The following is an 18035-nucleotide window of genomic DNA, read 5'->3' on the forward strand; positions in this document are numbered from 1 at the left end:
CTTTGGAGTTTGAGAACAAAGAGTTGAAGATACACTTGAAAGAAAAGGATGAAATGCTTGATATCCAAGATGGTTGGTTGATGGAAAAGGATGATCAGATTCGTCATCAAGAAGAGTTACTTCAACAACATGGTGAAAAACGAAAGAGACAACAAGAAGATTCAGTGGCATGGAAGGAAGTTGCTGATAAGCTGATGGTCGAGAATGCTCATTTGAAGGCCTCTTATGAAGATGAGTTGGAGAAGCTCCGTAGGAAGCTGCAGAGAGGAGTTGGATCTTCATCAGAAGTGTTCCCTTCTAGTTTCTAGCTTTTCCATTATTTTGTAATTTTGGATCTTTGAATCCTTTTGTAAGCTTCTCTATTATTAATGAAGAATGTTGTTATGTTTTATGTTGTTTTTGCTAATGTTTACAATTAATGTCTTAAAGTTCCTTGAAAACCAGAAAAATAAAAATCATTTGCATTGCATTTCATGCATCATTCTGCATTTTTGGTCTTGCTTCCGAGGGTATTTCCAGAGGTCTTATTCAGTGTTCTTCATACAGAATCAAGCTGTCTCACCGGTATAATACTCGAGCTAACTGCAAGAAGAAGATGGAAGGTCTTGAACAAGAGAATCGTGAGCTACGTGAAGAGGTTGTTACTTTGAGATCTGGTGTGGATCGCCTCACTGCTCTGGTTGAGACGTTGATGGCTGCTCAGAATCAGACTCAGAATCAGAATCAGGTTCCTCCTCCCAATGCCCAAGCTCAGGGTCAGACCACTGTGATTTCTGAAATTGCTGCTACAACCATTCCTGCTGTTCCAGTTGGGGCTACTCAGCAACGTATGCCTAATGGATATCCCTGGGGCATGCCTGAAGGTTATTTGTCTGCTCTAGAGATGACTCGTCCGTTGACTCCTGTTATGGTCAACACATCTCCTATTGTTCATACTGGTCCTTTTGTCCTAGAGCCCATTTATGATGCTGCTCCAAGTGAAATTCATGACAGAATGGATGGTTTCCAAGATCAGTTTGAAGAATTGCAGAAGGAGATGAAAGCCTTGCGTGGGAAAGAACTGTTTGGAAAGAATGTGCATGATCTTTGCCTTGTTCCCAATGTGAAAGTACCTGCTAAGTTCAAACTGCCTGAATTTGAGAAGTATAAAGGAAATTCCTGTCCTCAGGCACACCTGGTGATGTATGTGAGAAAGATCTCTACTCACACTGATGATCAACGTCTGTTGATTCACTATTTCCCAGATAGTTTGACTGGAGCTGCTTCTAAGTGGTATATGGGCCTTGATAGCACCCATATTCGCACTTTCAATGACTTAGCTGAGGCGTTCGTGAAACAATACAAGTATAATGTGGACATGGCTCCTGATAGGGATCAATTGCGAGCTATGATGCAGAAAGAGAAAGAATCCTTCAAGGAGTATGCTCAGAGATGGCGTGAGGTTGCCGCCCAAGTGATTCCTCCGATGGAAGAAAAAGATATGACTAAGATTTTTCTGCAGACTCTTGGTCCGTTTTACTATGAAAAGATGATTGCATGTGCTCCTGTAGACTTCACCGAAATGGTGGGTATGGGTGTCAGATTGGAAGAAGTTGTGCGAGAAGGTTGTTTGGTTCGAAATGACAATTCATCTGGTGGTGCGAAGAAGTATGGTTCTTCACTCCAGAAGAAGAAAGAATCAGATGCTAATGTTGTTTCTCATGGGAGGAATAGTCGATTCAGAAATCAATCTCAACAAGTGGCGTCAGTAACTCCTGTCGTGAATTCAGTGCCTGTAGCTCCTGTTAATCAACAACCAGCAAGGCGAAATCCGTATCCTCGGGTTAATATTGATCCTATCCCTATGACGTACACTGAACTGTATCCTGCTCTAATTCATAAGAAGTTGGTTCAACCAAGGTCACCACCTCCTGTGCCAGAGAAACTCCCTTGGTGGTATAAGGCTGATGCCACTTGTGCTTATCATCAGAATGCTTCTGGGCATGATTTGGAAAACTGTTGGGCCCTGAAGAATGAAGTCCAGAGATTGGTTCGTTCTGGTATGCTTTCTTTCCGTGATATTGGTCCAAATGTGCAGAACAATCCATTGCCAATTCATGAAGCGTCTGCTGTGAATATGGTATCTGGTTGCCCTGGGAAGTATAAGATTTATCGTGTGGAACACATCAGAGGACCATTGGTAGAGATGCATGCCACTCTGTGTGAGTACAGTCATTATGAGCATAATCATGCTGCTTGTAGGATTTGTTCAGTCAATCCTCGAGGATGTTACATTGTGAGAAGAGATTTACAAGAGATGATAGATCAAAGGCTCATTGAGATTCTGAGGGACAGAGATGAAGATGATGTCAATGTGATTGAACCATGCTTTGAAATCCCGGAATGTGTAGAGATTGGTTGTTATGGCAAAGCTGCTGTAGAACCTCTTGTGATATGTTTGCCTGGATCTGTACCTTATAGTTCTGATAAGGCTGTACCTTACAGATACAATGCCACCATGATGGAAGCTGGAAAAGAAGTCGAGATTAAGCCTCTGTCTTCTGTTGGGAATATAGCAGATGTTAGTAGAGTGACTAGAAGCGAGCGAGTTTTTACTCAGCCCCAAACAGTTGTGGATGTCCAGAGGAATCCAACTCAAGTGCCTGTGAACAATAATGATGCGACAAAAGTGAATGCTGAGTCATCTTCAGGAAAGGAGATGGATGAGATTTTGAAGCTTATCAGGATGAGTGATTATAAGATCGTGGATCAGTTGCATCGCACTCTGTACAAGATCTCTATAATGGAGCTGCTGACGAGTTCTCCTGCTCATAGGGATTCTTTGATGAAAATACTCGACCAAGCCTTTTGTGGATCATGATGTGACGCTGGATCAGTTTAATGGGGTGGTGAGTAATATCACTGCATGTAACAATTTAAGCTTCAGTGATGAAGATTTGCCTGAGGAAGGAAGAAATCATAATTTGGCTTTGCACATCTCTGTCAGTTGCAAAGAGGACTCAATGTCCAATGTGTTGATCGATACTGGATCATCTCTGAATGTCATGCCAAAATCCACTCTTGCTAAGCTGTCTTATGGTAGCACACCAATGAGATTTAGCAATGTGATCGTCAAGGCTTTTGATGGATCGAAGAAATCAGTGGTCGGAGAGGTTGATTTGCCTATTGGTATTGGACCATTTGTCTTCAAGATTACTTTTCAAGTGATGGACATTTTCCCTGCATACAGTTGCTTATTGGGACGCCCATGGATCCATGAGGCTGGGGCAGTTACGTCAACTCTTCACCAAAAGTTGAAATTTGTGAAAGATGGAAAGATGGTTGTTGTGAATGGAGAACAAGCTTTGCTGATTAGTCATCTCTCTTCGTTCCGTACCATAGAAGCTGATGAGGTAGTCATTGGAACTGCATTCCAAGCCCTGTCTGTTAATGATGAAATCAAAAAGGATGAAGCTTCCATTGCCTCCTTCAAAGACGCTCAGCTGGTGGTTCAGAATGGACATTCAGGAGTCTGGGGACAAATGGTGAGTCTACAAGAGAACAAGAATAGAGCTGGTCTGGGATTTTCTGCCTCCGACAAGTCTGTGATGAAGTCTGAATCTGCTTTTCGTCCTTATCAAGAAATGTTTCATAGTGCTGGGTTTCTACATCCGACTCTTCCAGAAGTGAACGCTATTGTTGAAGGCGAATCAGAGCCAGAAGTGCCAAACTTTGTGACCCATGGAAAGATGATTAAGAATTGGATCACCATTGACATTCCTGAGTGTACTCATGTCTCAAAGTAATTTGCTTTTATGTTTTTCAAAATCCTTTCATTCTGCCCAAGATGAAAGTGAAGTTGTTGGGGCTGTTTTCTGTTTGTTTTAAACATTAAAATCATCAATAAAAGTCATTTTGTTTCTGCATATACATGCTTTTTATCTTTTTGCTTTTTCTGGAAAGTGGTAACACAAAAAACCTTAAAAAATGTTTTCATTTTTTCATAATCTGCACGATTACATGTTTGCATATATCTTTCCTTTTCCTGAAATAATAATCATTTGTGCAGATTAATCAATAAAACCGTTGAAAGTAATGACCCTGCGCCCTCTCCTAACTTCGAGTGTCCTGTGTATGAGGCGGAAGAAGAAAGTGATGAATGTATTCCTGATGAGATTTCCCGACTGCTTGAGCACGAGGAAGACACCATTCAGCCATATAAAGAGCCATTAGAAGTCATCAACTTGAGTTCTGAAGAAGATAAAAAAGAAGTCAAGATTGGGGCACTGCTTGGTCAAGATGTTAAGAAGAGGATGGTAGAGCTTCTTAAAGAGTATGTTGACATTTTTGCGTGGTCCTACCAAGATATGCCTGGGTTGGACACAGATATTGTGGAGCACCGTTTGCCGTTGAAACCAGAATGTCCTCCTGTCAAGCAAAAGTTAAGAAGGAGTCATCCTGATATGGCAGAAAAGATTAAGAATGAGGTCTTGAAGCAGATTGACGCAGGTTTCCTTGTCACTTCTGTATATCCTCAATGGATTGCCAATATTGTGCCTGTTCCGAAGAAAGACGGAAAAGTTCGCATGTGTGTGGATTATAGAGATTTGAACAAAGCCAGTCCGAAAGATGATTTTCCTCTACCTCACATTAATATGTTGGTAGATAGCACGGCCAAGTTTGAGGTTTTCTCCTTTATGGATGGTTTTTCAGGATACAACCAGATTAAGATGGCACCTGAAGACATGGAGAAGACAACCTTTATCACACCCTGGGGGACATTCTGTTACAAAGTGATGCCATTTGGGTTAAAGAATGCTGGTGCGACATATCAGAGGGCCATGACTACTCTTTTCCATGATATGATGCACAAAGAAATTGAGGTTTATGTGGATGATATGATTGCCAAGTCCCAGTCAGAGGAAGGGCACATGGAGGATCTTTTAAAGTTGTTTCAGCGTTTGAGAAAGTATCGTCTCCGCTTAAATCCAAACAAATGCACTTTTGGTGTCCGTTCCGGAAAATTATTGGGTTTCGTTGTCAGTCAGAGAGGAATTGAAGTGGATCCTGATAAAGTTAAAGCAATTCAGGAAATGCCAGCACCTAAGACTGAGAAACAAGTGAGAGGTTTCCTCGGACGTTTGAATTATATCTCCAGGTTCATTTCCAATATGACTGCTACCTGTGAGCCAATCTTCAAGTTGTTAAAGAAAAATCAGGGATGTGTGTGGAATGAAGATTGTCAGAAAGCTTTTGACAACATCAAAGAATATCTGCTTGAACCTCCCATTTTGCTCCCTCCGGCTGAGGGAAGGCCTTTGATTATGTACCTCACAGTACTTGAAAATTCAATGGGATGTGTGTTGGGTCAGCATGACGAGTCTGGTCGAAAAGAGTATGCAATATACTACCTTAGCAAAAAGTTTACCGAGTGCGAAACAAGATACTCGCTGCTTGAGAAAACTTGTTGTGCTTTGGTGTGGGCTGCTCGCCGACTGAGACAGTATATGTTGAACCACACCACCCTATTGATTTCCAAAATGGATCCAATTAAGTATGTATTTGAGAAACCTGCATTAACTGGAAGGATTGCTCGCTGGCAAATGTTATTATCAGAATATGATATTGAATATCGAGCTCAGAAAGCTGTGAAAGGAAGTGTGTTGGCAGAGTACCTCGCTCACCAACCAATTGACGATCATCAATCTATCAGAATGGACTTCCCAGATGAAGATATAATGTATTTGAGATCTCAAGATTGGGATGAACCATTGCCAGAAGAAGGGCCAGATCCTGAATCCAAGTGGGGTTTAATTTTTGATGGAGCTTCTAACATTCATGGCCATGGAATTGGCGCCATTATTGTCACTCCACATGGGTCACATGTACCTTTCACTGCAAGGATATGTTTTGATTGCACAAATAATATTGCTGAGTATGAAGCTTGCATCATGGGGCTTGAAGAGGCCATTAATCTGAGAATTAAGATTCTTGATGTTTATGGAGATTCTGCGCTTGTGATTAATCAGATTAAAGGAGAATGGGAAACTCGTCATCCTGGTTTAATTCCTTATAAAGATTACGCCAGAAGACTATTGACATTCTTCAACAAAGTTGAATTCCACCACATCCCTCGAGATGAGAATCATATGGCTGATGCTTTAGCCACATTGTCTTCCATGTACAAAGTGAATTTCCATAATGAGGAACCTCAGATAACAATCAGGCGTCTTGATAGACCTGCTCATGTATTTGCAGTTGAGGAAGCAACAGATGAAAAGCCTTGGTATTTCGATATTAAGCACTTCCTTCAGACCCAAGAGTACCCACTTGGGGCATCAAATAAAGATAAGAAAACTTTGAGGAGATTGGCTGGCAGTTTCTTCATCAATGCTGATGTTTTGTATAAAAGGAATTATGACATGGTTTTGCTCAGATGCGTGGATAGACATGAAGCAGACATGTTGATGCATGAAATCCATGAAGGTTCTTTTGGTACCCATGCCAATGGACATTCAATGGCTAAAAAGATGCTTAGAGCAGGTTACTATTGGCTGACAATGGAATCTGATTGCTATAAATTTGTAAAGAAGTGTCACAAGTGTCAGGTGTATGCTGACAAGATTCATGTGCCTCCGACACTTCTCAATGTTATTTCTTCCCCATGGCCTTTCTCTATGTGGGGTATTGATATGATTGGCATGATTGAACCCAAGGCTTCGAATGGACATCGATTCATCCTGGTAGCAATCGATTACTTTACCAAGTGGGTAGAAGCTGCTTCATATGCTAATGTGACAAAGAAAGTTGTGGTTAGATTTATCAAGAACAACATCATTTGCAGATATGGTGTACCGAGCAAGATCATCACTGATAATGGCTCGAATCTGAACAATAGCATGATGAGAGAACTGTGTGAAAGCTTCAAGATTGAACATCACAACTCTTCGCCTTATAGGCCAAAGATGAATGGAGCTGTTGAAGCAGCAAATAAGAATATTAAGAAGATTATGCAAAAGATGGTTGTTACGTACAAGGACTGGCATGAGATTCTCCCATTTGCTTTGCATGGGTACCGTACATCTGTTCGTACTTCAACAGGGGTAACTCCCTTTTCTTTGGTTTATGGTATGGAAGCAGTGCTCCCCATTGAGGTTGAGATCCCATCACTGAGAGTTTTAATGGAAACCAAGTTATCTGAGGCTGAATGGTGTCAGAGCAGGTTTGATCAGTTGAATTTGATAGAAGAAAGAGGATGACGGCTTTATGCCATGGTCAGTTGTACCAGAAAAGAATGAAGAAAGCGTTCGATAAGAAGGTTCGACCTCGTGTATTCAGAGAAGGCGACCTCGTGCTCAAAAGAATCTTGTCTTTTACCTCCGATTCAAGGGGCAAATGGACTCCTAATTTTGAAGGACCATATGTTGTTAAGAAAGCCTTCTCTGGCGGTGCATTAATTCTTACAACTATGGATGGAGAGGAGCTCCCCCGTCCCGTGAATGCTGATGTAGTCAAGAAATACTTTGCCTAAAAATAATAAAAGAACAGCTCGCTAAGTTGAAAACCCGAAAGGGCGGCTTAGGCAAAAAGGAGCGTCTCGGTGGATTGAAAACCCGAAAGGGCGGTCCAGGCAAAAATTAGAGACATAAACAGAATAAAATACCCGGTGGACTGAAAACCCGAAAGGGCGGTCCAGGCAAAAGTTAGGGATTCATGGCAAGTAACTACATCAGACAAGACTTGATCATCAGCAGTCATCTGTTTCTCATGAAGAAGTTCAACACATTTCAACGGAAGCCTTTGCTCAGGAATTCCAAGTTGAGAGAGAGGATGGGGTCATTACATTTCAATGTACCTTTTCCACAAAATTACCACTTTCCAAATTTTGTAATAATCCATGGGGTCTTGCCTTTTGCAGGCTACCATTCTATTAAAAAAGTTTGAGCCTTTACCCTTTATTGGCAATCTCATTTCTTCCATATCTCTCAAAATGTCATTTATTGTTGATAGTAATTTTTGAAACAAAAAGAAAATTGATTTCAACAAAATCCTTTTGAAAATTATAAAAGAAGTTTTACTTTGATTCATGAGTACATTACAAGGAATGGATATGCTGATGTATTCATAATGCAAAAGAAGAAGAATGTGTTCCACTCAATGCACCTTTGGCCTGATTCAAATATGGTATAGAACTCAACTACTGTGTTCTCTTAGCTCTGATATTCCCTAATGTTGGGCAGCATTTATTCTAAAGCCATCAAAAGATTGTTATAGCAGTTTTTGCTCTGATGTTCAGCTTGAGACATGCTTGATTATGTTATCTTCGCACTCCATCGCTTGAGTTAATTCTTGTGCTAAGTTTTGGCAGCATATGCATCATTAACATACATCAAAAACAGTCATACATTTCACATTTAGTTTACTGTCAAACAGATTGCTCTTTCATTTAGAGTGTCTTAAGAAGAAAAAAACTCACTTTCCTTGAAAATCCCCACTGAATTTGTTTCTAGGTGGATAATATGTTTCAGTTTTTCTGTTCAGATGACTACGAACAGAAGACCAGTGAGTTTCTCCCTCACATGGTCCAGTCTTTTTGGCAGCTTCTTTCCATTTTGGTCATGGATTGAATTTTTGTCACTGGATGATGAATATTGAGACTAGGCATTTATGTATGCATCCTCAAATCATTAAAAAAGTATTATTGATTGCTCTTCACCATCATTGGTACAAAGGGGCAGCTCTTCATGCCTTCAGTGGAACGTTGGTATGTGTTATCGTCAGTGGTACGGTGGTACATCTCTTTCATCGTCAGTGGTACGTCGATGAATCATCTCCTTTTATATCATCAGTGGTACGGTGGTATACCTCTTCATGCCTTCAGTGGAACGTTGGTATGTGTTATCGTCAATGGTACGGCGGTACATCTCTTTCATCGTCAGTGGTACGTCGATGAATCATCTCTTACTATATCATCAGTGGTACGGTGATATACCTCTTCATGCCTTCAGTGCAACGTTGGTATGTGTTATCGTCAGTGGTACGGCGGTACATCTCTTTCATCGTCAGTGGTACGTCGATGATTTATCCCTTTTATATCATCAGTGGTACGGTGGTATACCTCTTCATGCCTTCAGTGGAACGTTGGTATGTGTTATCGTTAGTGGTACGGCGGTACATCTCTTTCATCGTTAGTGGTACGGCGGTACATCTCCTTTTATATCATCAGTGGTACGGTGGTATACCTCTTCATGCCTTCAGTGGAACGTTGGTATGTGTTATCGTCAATGGTACGGCGGTACATCTCTTTCATCGTCAGTGGTACGTCGATGATTTATCCCTTTTATATCATCAGTGGTACGGTGGTATATCTCTTTCATGCCTTCAGTGGAACGTTGGTATGTGTTATCGTCAATGGTACGGCGGTACATCTCTTTCATCGTCAGTGGTACGTCGATGATTTATCCCTTTTATATCATCAGTGGTACGGTGGTATACCTCTTCATGCCTTCAGTGGAACGTTGGTATGTGTTATCGTCAATGGTACGGCGGTACATCTCTTTCATCGTCAGTGGTACGTCGATGATTTATCCCTTTTATATCATCAGTGGTACGGTGGTATATCTCTTTCATGCCTTCAGTAGAACGTTGGTATGTGTTATCGTCAGTGGCACGGCGGTACATCTCTTTCATCGTCAGTGGTACGTCGATGATTTATCCCTTTTATATCATCAGTGGTACGGTGGTATATCTCTTTCATGCCTTCAGTAGAACGTTGGTATGTGTTATCGTCAGTGGTACGGCGGTACATCTCTTTCATCGTCAGTAGTACATCGATGAATTATCTCTTTTCATATCATCAGTGGTACGATGGTGTGATTTCTGATAACGGAAGATTGGCATTCTGATTCAGGATGCATACTTTCTCATCCCCAGTGAAAGAGGATGTTCCCCTTTTCTCATCCCCAGTGAAAGAGGATTCTATAACCTCTCTGACGCGAAGTGTTTTCCCCAGAGAAATTTCTTTCCCTACCAAAGTTTCATCTCTCCAACAAAGTCTTGCCTTCCCCAGCAGAGATTTGCCAGCAAGACATTTATTTTCCCCAGTGGAGTACCTTTTACTCCCCAGTGTTGTCATGCTTTATTATCATCATATGCATTCAATAAACATTGCATTGCATCTTAGGATCAAAAATTGTGTTTTATATATTTAAGTCTCTTCGATTTTGTCAAAACGAAGATTTCCAATCATCGTATCTCCAAATCAAAGAAACTTAAATAGGGGCATCTGTCATACCCCAATTTTTGACCCTAAGATCCTATATCATTCATATCCCAATCACTAATCAAGAGCTTCACTTGGAAGTTTTGTTTATGGTGTTGCACTCACCTCATCAATAAGAGGGACCATCAAGCACCAATGATTGTTTATCTTGTATGCATATTATACTAACCCAAATACCAAAAACATTGCTTTGTTTCTTTGTAGGCTTTTGTTTTGTAGGTACCAAGCCAAGACATGCAATAAACAAGGCATTTTCCAAATTTTTGACTGATGAAATCGATTTCCCTACTGGGTAAATCGATTTCCCTGCAGCAATCTTCAACAAAATCACATTCTGGACAGCATGAAATCGATTTCCCTCCTGGGTAAATCGATTTCCCTAGTGTATTTTGCGCCAAATTCTCTTCTGGAACAGAGTGAAATCGATTTCACTCCTGGGGAAATCGATTTCCTTAAGGCGAAATTCAAAAAAAATATAAGGAAGGAAGCTTGACATCATTTTGGCACCTTTTTATTTGATCATTGTACCAATTTTCCACCTCATCAAAATAATTCTCTTCATTAAACCCACTTAAACCCCATTTTACCACTTTTTACCATTTAATTGCCACTTTAATCACCAATTAAACACAAGCTAATTACCAAATGCAAAAAGACCAAATTACCACTACTCTTGCTCTCATCCTATAAATAGAGCCCACTACTCTCTCATTTCTCAAGCTTGGAGAGCCAAAAAATTGCTTGCAAATTCATTTCTCACCCTTTCCAAAACCCTCACCCAAAGTTCATTTTCATAAGATTAGTGAGGTTCACATTGAATCTTGCTAATTTTGAACTAAACCTCCTACATTTCACTCTTTTCTTTGTTTGATCATCTCCAAATTTGAAGGATCTACACACCTTGTGCTTGCTCTTGAAGCTACTCCAAAATCTTTGTTCAAGAAGTGGTAATTTGCTAGATCCATGATGTAGATCTTTATTGCTTGTGTTCAATGCATCTTTGATGCTATATTGATGATATTTGCTAGTTTTGTGATGGAAATTTCGTGCTCAAGTTGATGTGTGATCATAAGGTGTTTGTATATTTGTTCAAATCAAGTTTCATGCCTTTAAATGCTGTTTTTGCTGAAATTTACACTGAGGAAATCGATTTCCTTAAGGCTGAAATCGATTTCCTGCTGAACGTAACTTGTTTTTTTGAAAACTGCACTATGGAAATCGATTTCCCCCTGCATGAAATCGATTTCCAGCAGGCAGAATGTGGTTTTTTGCCTTTTTTGTGCTTGTTTTGGCTTCCTTCTTCCTACACTTCATTAATATCATTGGATCTAGGGTGTTGATAGGTTTGAAATGACCTAATCCACCAAAATGGATGAATGACATTAATGATAGTGTGAGTTGATTATCTTTTGTGTTTTCATTCTTATTTTCATCTTATTTTTCTTTTGATCGATGAAAGTCTTAATATCTTGAGAATTCTATGGATTCTTGATGAAGACTAGATCAATTTGTTTTCATTCTTATCTTTTCATCTTATTCCCTTTTGACCGATGAAAGTCTTAATATCTTGAGGATTCTATGGATTCTTGATGAAGACTAGATCAATTTGTTTTCATTCTTATCTTTTCATCTTATTTCCTTTTGATCGATGAAAGTCTTGATATCTTTAGAATTCTATGGATTCTTGATAAAGGCTAGATCATTTCTTCTTCTCCTTCTTATTTCTTTTGATTGATGATCTTGATACATGGAGAGTTCTCCTACATTTGTCCCGACTCGATAAAAGATCAAATATGGAAGAGAATTGTATGCGGTTGATTTATGACTTATGGAAATTTATCGTGTAGTCGCTATGATTTTGTCAAGCTTCTGATAAGTTTCCATTGACCTTAAATCCGAGTACATCATTCACTCACCATCGATCTTCATTACTAACTTTGATAACATACTTGACAAGTTTCAAGATGGTTATCTTTAACATCTAACCACTAACTTTAATTTCCGCCATTTATTATACCGCTCTTTATATTTCTCGCTTTATCGCTTTATTTTATCATTTCATCATATTTACATTCCGCCATTTTCTCTTTGTCCATTTGGACGTTTATAATTCCGCTATTTTCTCTTTGTCCACTTGGGCATATGTTTATGCTTCCGCTATTTTCCTTTTGTCCACTTGGACCATACTTTACTTTTATGCTAAAACACTAATAAACAACCAAAATCTAAAAAAAAACATAAGGCTCTCTTTGGACTATTGGTTACTATCCTTAGCATTTTGGAGATTTGGACTTATGGACCTAGTGCCTCTAGACTCTTATTCTGTTATTACTCTGCTGTTATTCTGTCTGTCTGGCATTGGATTGTTGTCTGTTTGTATGTGCACGTATTTCCTTGAAAGCCCTTGATGGTTAATTCCAAGGCATTGAGATAAGGATTTTACCCGAAAACAGCCGTTACTCTGCCCGATTTTTGTCAGAATTTTAATGTGCTTAATGCAAAGTGGTGCTAAGATAATAAGTTCATCTGGATCCCCAAGTGATAATGTTGGTTTAGTATTGATATTCCAAAGGATGGGAAATCTACCTTGACTCACAATGTCAAGTGTTGGCTTCTTATTTCGGTTAGACCGTTCTTTTCCTTAGCTTTTATTTTACGCAATAGGATAGCCTCTTCATCTCCTCCCATTCTTAAATTTTCAAAATCTTCTCCCTTTTTCAAAAACCTTCTTATGTTTGCAATCTTTTCAAAACCTTTTTCTTAAAAAATATCTTTTGCCCTTAGTGGCTTTTTCTTCAAAAAGTTTAGACACCGTTAATTGTCGAAACGAGTGGTTATACCCCACGATTTTGAAATTGATTGATATAATGAGATCTTTTCCGCGTGAGAGAGCTAGTGGCATACTCGTCGATTTTATCCGAGTTGGAGCCCTTCTTTCATTAGCGATGCAAAGAACTTGTTTGTTCTCATGCTCAAGATCAATGGCTGAGTATTTCTCTCCGACGACGATAAAGTGTTTATTCGTTTTTAAAAATGTTTTCCCCTTAAGCGGAACTACATTAGCTCTGACTTCTCCATTGCACCGAGGAGGTATGTAGGCCCAAAGCTAAACGCTTTGCCGAGCTTATTTTAAAAATAAAACAAACCCTTTTTTAGCACACACACACACACACAGATTTTCAAAAAGGTTCCTGTGGAATACCACAGATATGAGGGGTGCTTAAAACCTTCCCCTCATATAATCAACACCCGTACCTGAGATCTCTTTCTTGTTTTAAAAACAAAACTTTGGGTTTTACGTTCTTTTCCCTTTTCCTTTGAAAAAATAAAGCGCGGTGGCGATTTCAAACGAAATATTGATTCGAGTCAATTTCATGGCTTCGATATCAGATTTTCCCCGCTACACCCCCCCCCCCTCGATGCAAGACTAGAAGACCAAAACACCACTCACGTACCAGATTTCACCATCATATCTAAGCTCACCATCACACTTGTAAGCATCATTGTTGTTTGAAAGATCATTTGGGTCATCTGTGAGAATTTTTCGTCAATGTTTCCAACATATTAATAATCAACATCGATATGGTGAACAGAAAAAAGAGAAATGTATCAATATATAACAAGCCTCATAGATTTCTGGCAAGTGAGATCACTTAAGTCAAAAACGGTTTGGAAATCTGGCTTGCAGCTTCCTCTTCACACTAGAGAGCTTTGGTCCTACCACTATCGGCAATCGCAACATTCGTGTTTTCTCTTAATATATTGAAATTACTTAGCCTCCGATAATTTTTATGCCAAACAAAGAGGTCATATAAACGCCTCCAAAACCATAAAAAGACGATGTCGCGCCACCCCTTTTAACCTTGGTAGCCAATGACAAAACAAATATATTATTGAGGGGTCTGTTGATGTTTATCCAACGATAGTCGACAACCATGGAGTTATAGAATAAAAGGCTTAAAAGTTTTGAGACGGGTGATATAGGCCACCAATCCTCACCAGGGTCCTAGAGGCCCATAAAAGGCCTTATATATGTCAATGGTGAAGTGGTGACATACTACAATGAAGATTAAGTGGAATCATCTCGTAACCTCAAACCACACGGCCATAAAAGATGCAAAACTCATTCTTCTCCACCTCATAGGCGCTCATCCTTCATATATGAGTCCTAGGAACATCCAAGTCACCAAGATCATCAACATGGGTATATCTTTCATTTCAATTCATTCGATGACATCAAATGACATATTGACCTCCTGCATAAACGCCTTCACAAGAAGGATAAATGAGTACCACTTCTGCAAATAGTTCTAGAAATTGATGGGAATATGGACATATGATGGGGACAAGGACTCTGATGAGCACGTAGAACTCGTAGATGTCCTCCTAAACTAACGGGTAGCACGTAGAGCTTTTAGATGTCCTCCTAAACATATAAAACAAGGGTCATCGTCTGGTTCCAAGGATTAGGAATTGAATCAACCGACTCATGGGAAGAACTGTGTAGAAGGATCGCTTCTCATTTTACGTTATCCATAAAGAAACCAAATTGTGTTGAGATCCTATGCTCGATAAGGTGAAAAAAGGATGAACCCCTATGATCATACATCGATAGGTTTAATGAATATGCTATATTAGCAAATGGTGATAATTATGATATAAAGAAATACTTGTTAAGCTTTAGAGTCCAAACTAGAATCCAAGCTTACATAAAGTATTGGGATCATTGTTCCAAATACTTTTAACAGTTTGTTTGCAAGGGCTGAAGAAAAGTTAGTTGTTAGCATAGCCATTTATAGAAGAGGTACAGAAAGAGGAGGTACATAAAGACGTCAATGAGGAAAACATGGGGACCCTGGAATAAAACAAAGTGATAAAGGAAGAAAGACAACTGATATATCTAGGAGAACAAATTAGGCATACCACCTCTTCCAAAGATCGGGATCACATACGCACTTGATCACATATAGAGAGCGCGTTATACAAGAATGCATCAACTTGGAGTTTCACGATTAAGAATTGGAAACCACCAAATAGATTTGAGATTATCTCGACTTAGAAAAATCCAGGTAATGGTATTTCTACAGCAGTAGACATAATATAAAGGAATACATCAAGCTGAAAGACACGATAAAATATTTGATCCACTAATGGAAGTTGTCAATGTGTGCCAATTAGAAAAAGGGTAAACAAAAAGAAATGAGGTAGGGAGATAGGAGCCCACAAAAGAAGAGAGGTGATGTGGCTCGGGTAACTAAGAAGGAGAAGTCGTCGTATGATAAGGAGGAGAAATATTTGCCGCAAGCGTATACTATCGCTAAATGGGACAGAATTTCCATGGATTTTGTGTCATTAACGATTTCCATAAAATATTTTTTGGTAACAATTTTTGTGATTTGATCTGGTTCAATAAGAATCAGATCCCATGGTTGGTATCATGTATCCATGGCGGTATAACATGGAGCGAAATGAACCAGTGTGTTTATGAATTGGTACCACATGTATTGAGTCAATGTTGTTGCATAACATTCTATGTGGTATTGCATAATTTTGTTGATGCTAACTGATTTGGTGATACTTGTATTTGTTACGTGATTTATATGTGTGTTTTATGATGGAAGTTGTACATGAATTACTGTGATGATTGGGGTGTGAGAATATTATGTATTTGATGTTGTTGATTCGAAATTTATAAGTGTTGCAAATCTATTATTTCTCATATCTTTTGTAATTGATTACGATTACTCACCACTTCTGTGTGAATGTTGCCTCTACGTGGGTAACATGTAGATACTCAGTAGTAGCTTCCGTTATAGTAAGTGAAAGCTAGTTGTGAAGACATTTTTTTATTATAGTTTTATTTAGTGGTTTCTATTCTGATCATGTAACATCGGGTTAGGGTTGATGTTTGACTTGCCTAACTATGATATTGCTTATTTTTTGAGGTAATTTGTTGAACTATGTTTATTTCGTTTTGAGTTATAAGTTTTTGGACTCAAAGTGAGTTTTATTTTATAATAAGCATTAGACGATTATGATTATGCTGCAAATTTTTTAAGTAAAGGTTGATGTCCTATATACATCCTTGAATGTGTATGTTTGAAAGGTTAAATATTACTTTTGTGTAACCAGTGTTACGGAGCATGATATTTATGTTGTTTTTATGAAGTGTCACACCCTTGTGTGGCTTGTTTTAATTAATTTTCTTGTAAATTATACGTGGGGTTAGAAGGATGTTATATTAGTGGTACCTATTAGTCGATTAGTGTGTAACCACTATTTATATGTTGACTATTTTAATGATGGTGGTGTATATGGACAATTATGGCTAGAGGAAGAAATAATGATGCTATTGCTCAGACTTTGGAAGCAATGGCTCAAGATATGTAAAACCAACAAGGTCAGATTAATCATAATGCTGGAGAGAATGATGAATTTCGTGCATTGGAAAGGTTTCAACGAAACAACCCTCAGACCTTCAAAGGCAGACATGATCCCGATGCTTCACAGACGTGGCTCAAAAATATTGAGAAGATCTTTAGAGTGATGGCTTTCTTAGAGGAGCTGAAGGTACAATTTGGTACTCATATGATTGAAGAGGAAGCAGAAGACTGGTGGAATAATGCACGCTAGAGATTGGAGAGTGTGGATACAGAGATCACTTGGGCTATGTTCAGATATGCTTTTCTAGATAAGTACTATCCTAAAGATATGTGTGGTAAGAAGAAGACTGAATTCCTTGAACTTAAATAAGGGAATTTGATTGTTATTGAGTATGCTGCTAGGTTTGGGGAAATGGTGAAGTTTTGTCCACACTACAATAGTGCAGAAGTTGAAGGGTCTAAGTGTATCAAATTTGAGAATGACTTGCATCTGGAGATTAAGCTGGGTATTGGATATCATGATATTCGCCAATTTCAGGTGCTGGTGAACAATGTCAGATTTATTATAAAGATAATAGAGCTAAATCTTCCTATTGTAATAATCTTAGTGAGAAGAAGGGAAAGAACCAAGATCGTGGGAAACTGTATGTGACTCCAGCTGACAAGGGAAAACTAAAAGTTTTTTACGGGAAGACGACAAGTGGGGGAGGATCTCCCACTACAATGAAGTTCTATAGGTGTGGTGAGCAAGGCCACCGTGCTAATTAATGTGTGAATAAAGTACCTTTGATGATATTTTAATATATTGTAAGACTAACAAACACTATGTAGAACATCTTCAGATTGTGTTGCAGGTGTTGAGGGAGAAAAAGCTTTATACCAAGTTGTCGAAATGTGAATTTTGGTTGAAGGAAGTGAGTTTCCTTGGCCATGTGATTTTGAGTGGTGGAATTTCGGTATATCCTTCTAAATTTGTTGATGTGTTGCAATGGGAGACTCCGAAGTCTGCTACTGAGATACGAAGTTTTCTTGATTTAGCAGGTTATTATCATAGGTTTATTGAAGGTTTCTCTAAGTTGGCTTTACATTTGACTCGGTTGAATCGAAAGGGTCAAGCGTATGTGTGTGAAGGTTTCTCTTTGGCTCCAAGTTTGAAGTGTTCAGTGATCGCAAGAGTTTAAAGTATTTGTTCGATCAAAAGGAGTTGAGCATGAGGCAGAAAATATGGCTCGAACTTATGAAAGATAATGATTTTTATTTGAGTTACCATTCGGGAAAGGCTAATGTTGTAGCAGGTGCCTTGAGTAGGAAGTGCTTACATATGTCGATGCTTATGGTTCGAGAGTTGGAATTGATCAAACAATTCAGATATATAAGTTTCACGTGTGAAG

General features: G+C 39.0%; 1 protein-coding gene across 1 annotated transcript; it reads left to right on the forward strand.

Moving 5' to 3' along the window:
- Positions 1–16585: 16585 nt before the first annotated feature.
- On the forward strand, positions 16586–17825 carry LOC131605020 (uncharacterized mitochondrial protein AtMg00860-like). The gene is made up of 3 exons (XM_058877424.1): positions 16586–16647; positions 17047–17182; positions 17499–17825. The coding sequence occupies exons 1-3, from the start codon at positions 16586–16588 to the stop codon at positions 17823–17825; spliced, it is 525 nt and encodes a 174-aa protein (XP_058733407.1).
- The last annotated feature ends 210 nt before the right edge of the window (positions 17826–18035 follow it).

Source organism: Vicia villosa, linkage group LG5 (assembly GCF_029867415.1).
Source record: "Vicia villosa cultivar HV-30 ecotype Madison, WI linkage group LG5, Vvil1.0, whole genome shotgun sequence".
Classification (NCBI taxonomy): Eukaryota; Viridiplantae; Streptophyta; class Magnoliopsida; order Fabales; family Fabaceae; genus Vicia; species Vicia villosa.

Coding starts and splice junctions, on each gene's coding strand:
- LOC131605020 (XM_058877424.1), top strand. CDS start 16,586: ATGGCTAGAGGAAGAAATAATGATGCTATTGCTCAGACTTTGGAAGCA. Junction 16,648..17,046: donor GAAGCAATGGCTCAAGATAT/GTAAAACCAACA, acceptor GTATGCTGCTAG/GTTTGGGGAAATGGTGAAGT. Junction 17,183..17,498: donor ATGATATTCGCCAATTTCAG/GTGCTGGTGAAC, acceptor ATTGTGTTGCAG/GTGTTGAGGGAGAAAAAGCT.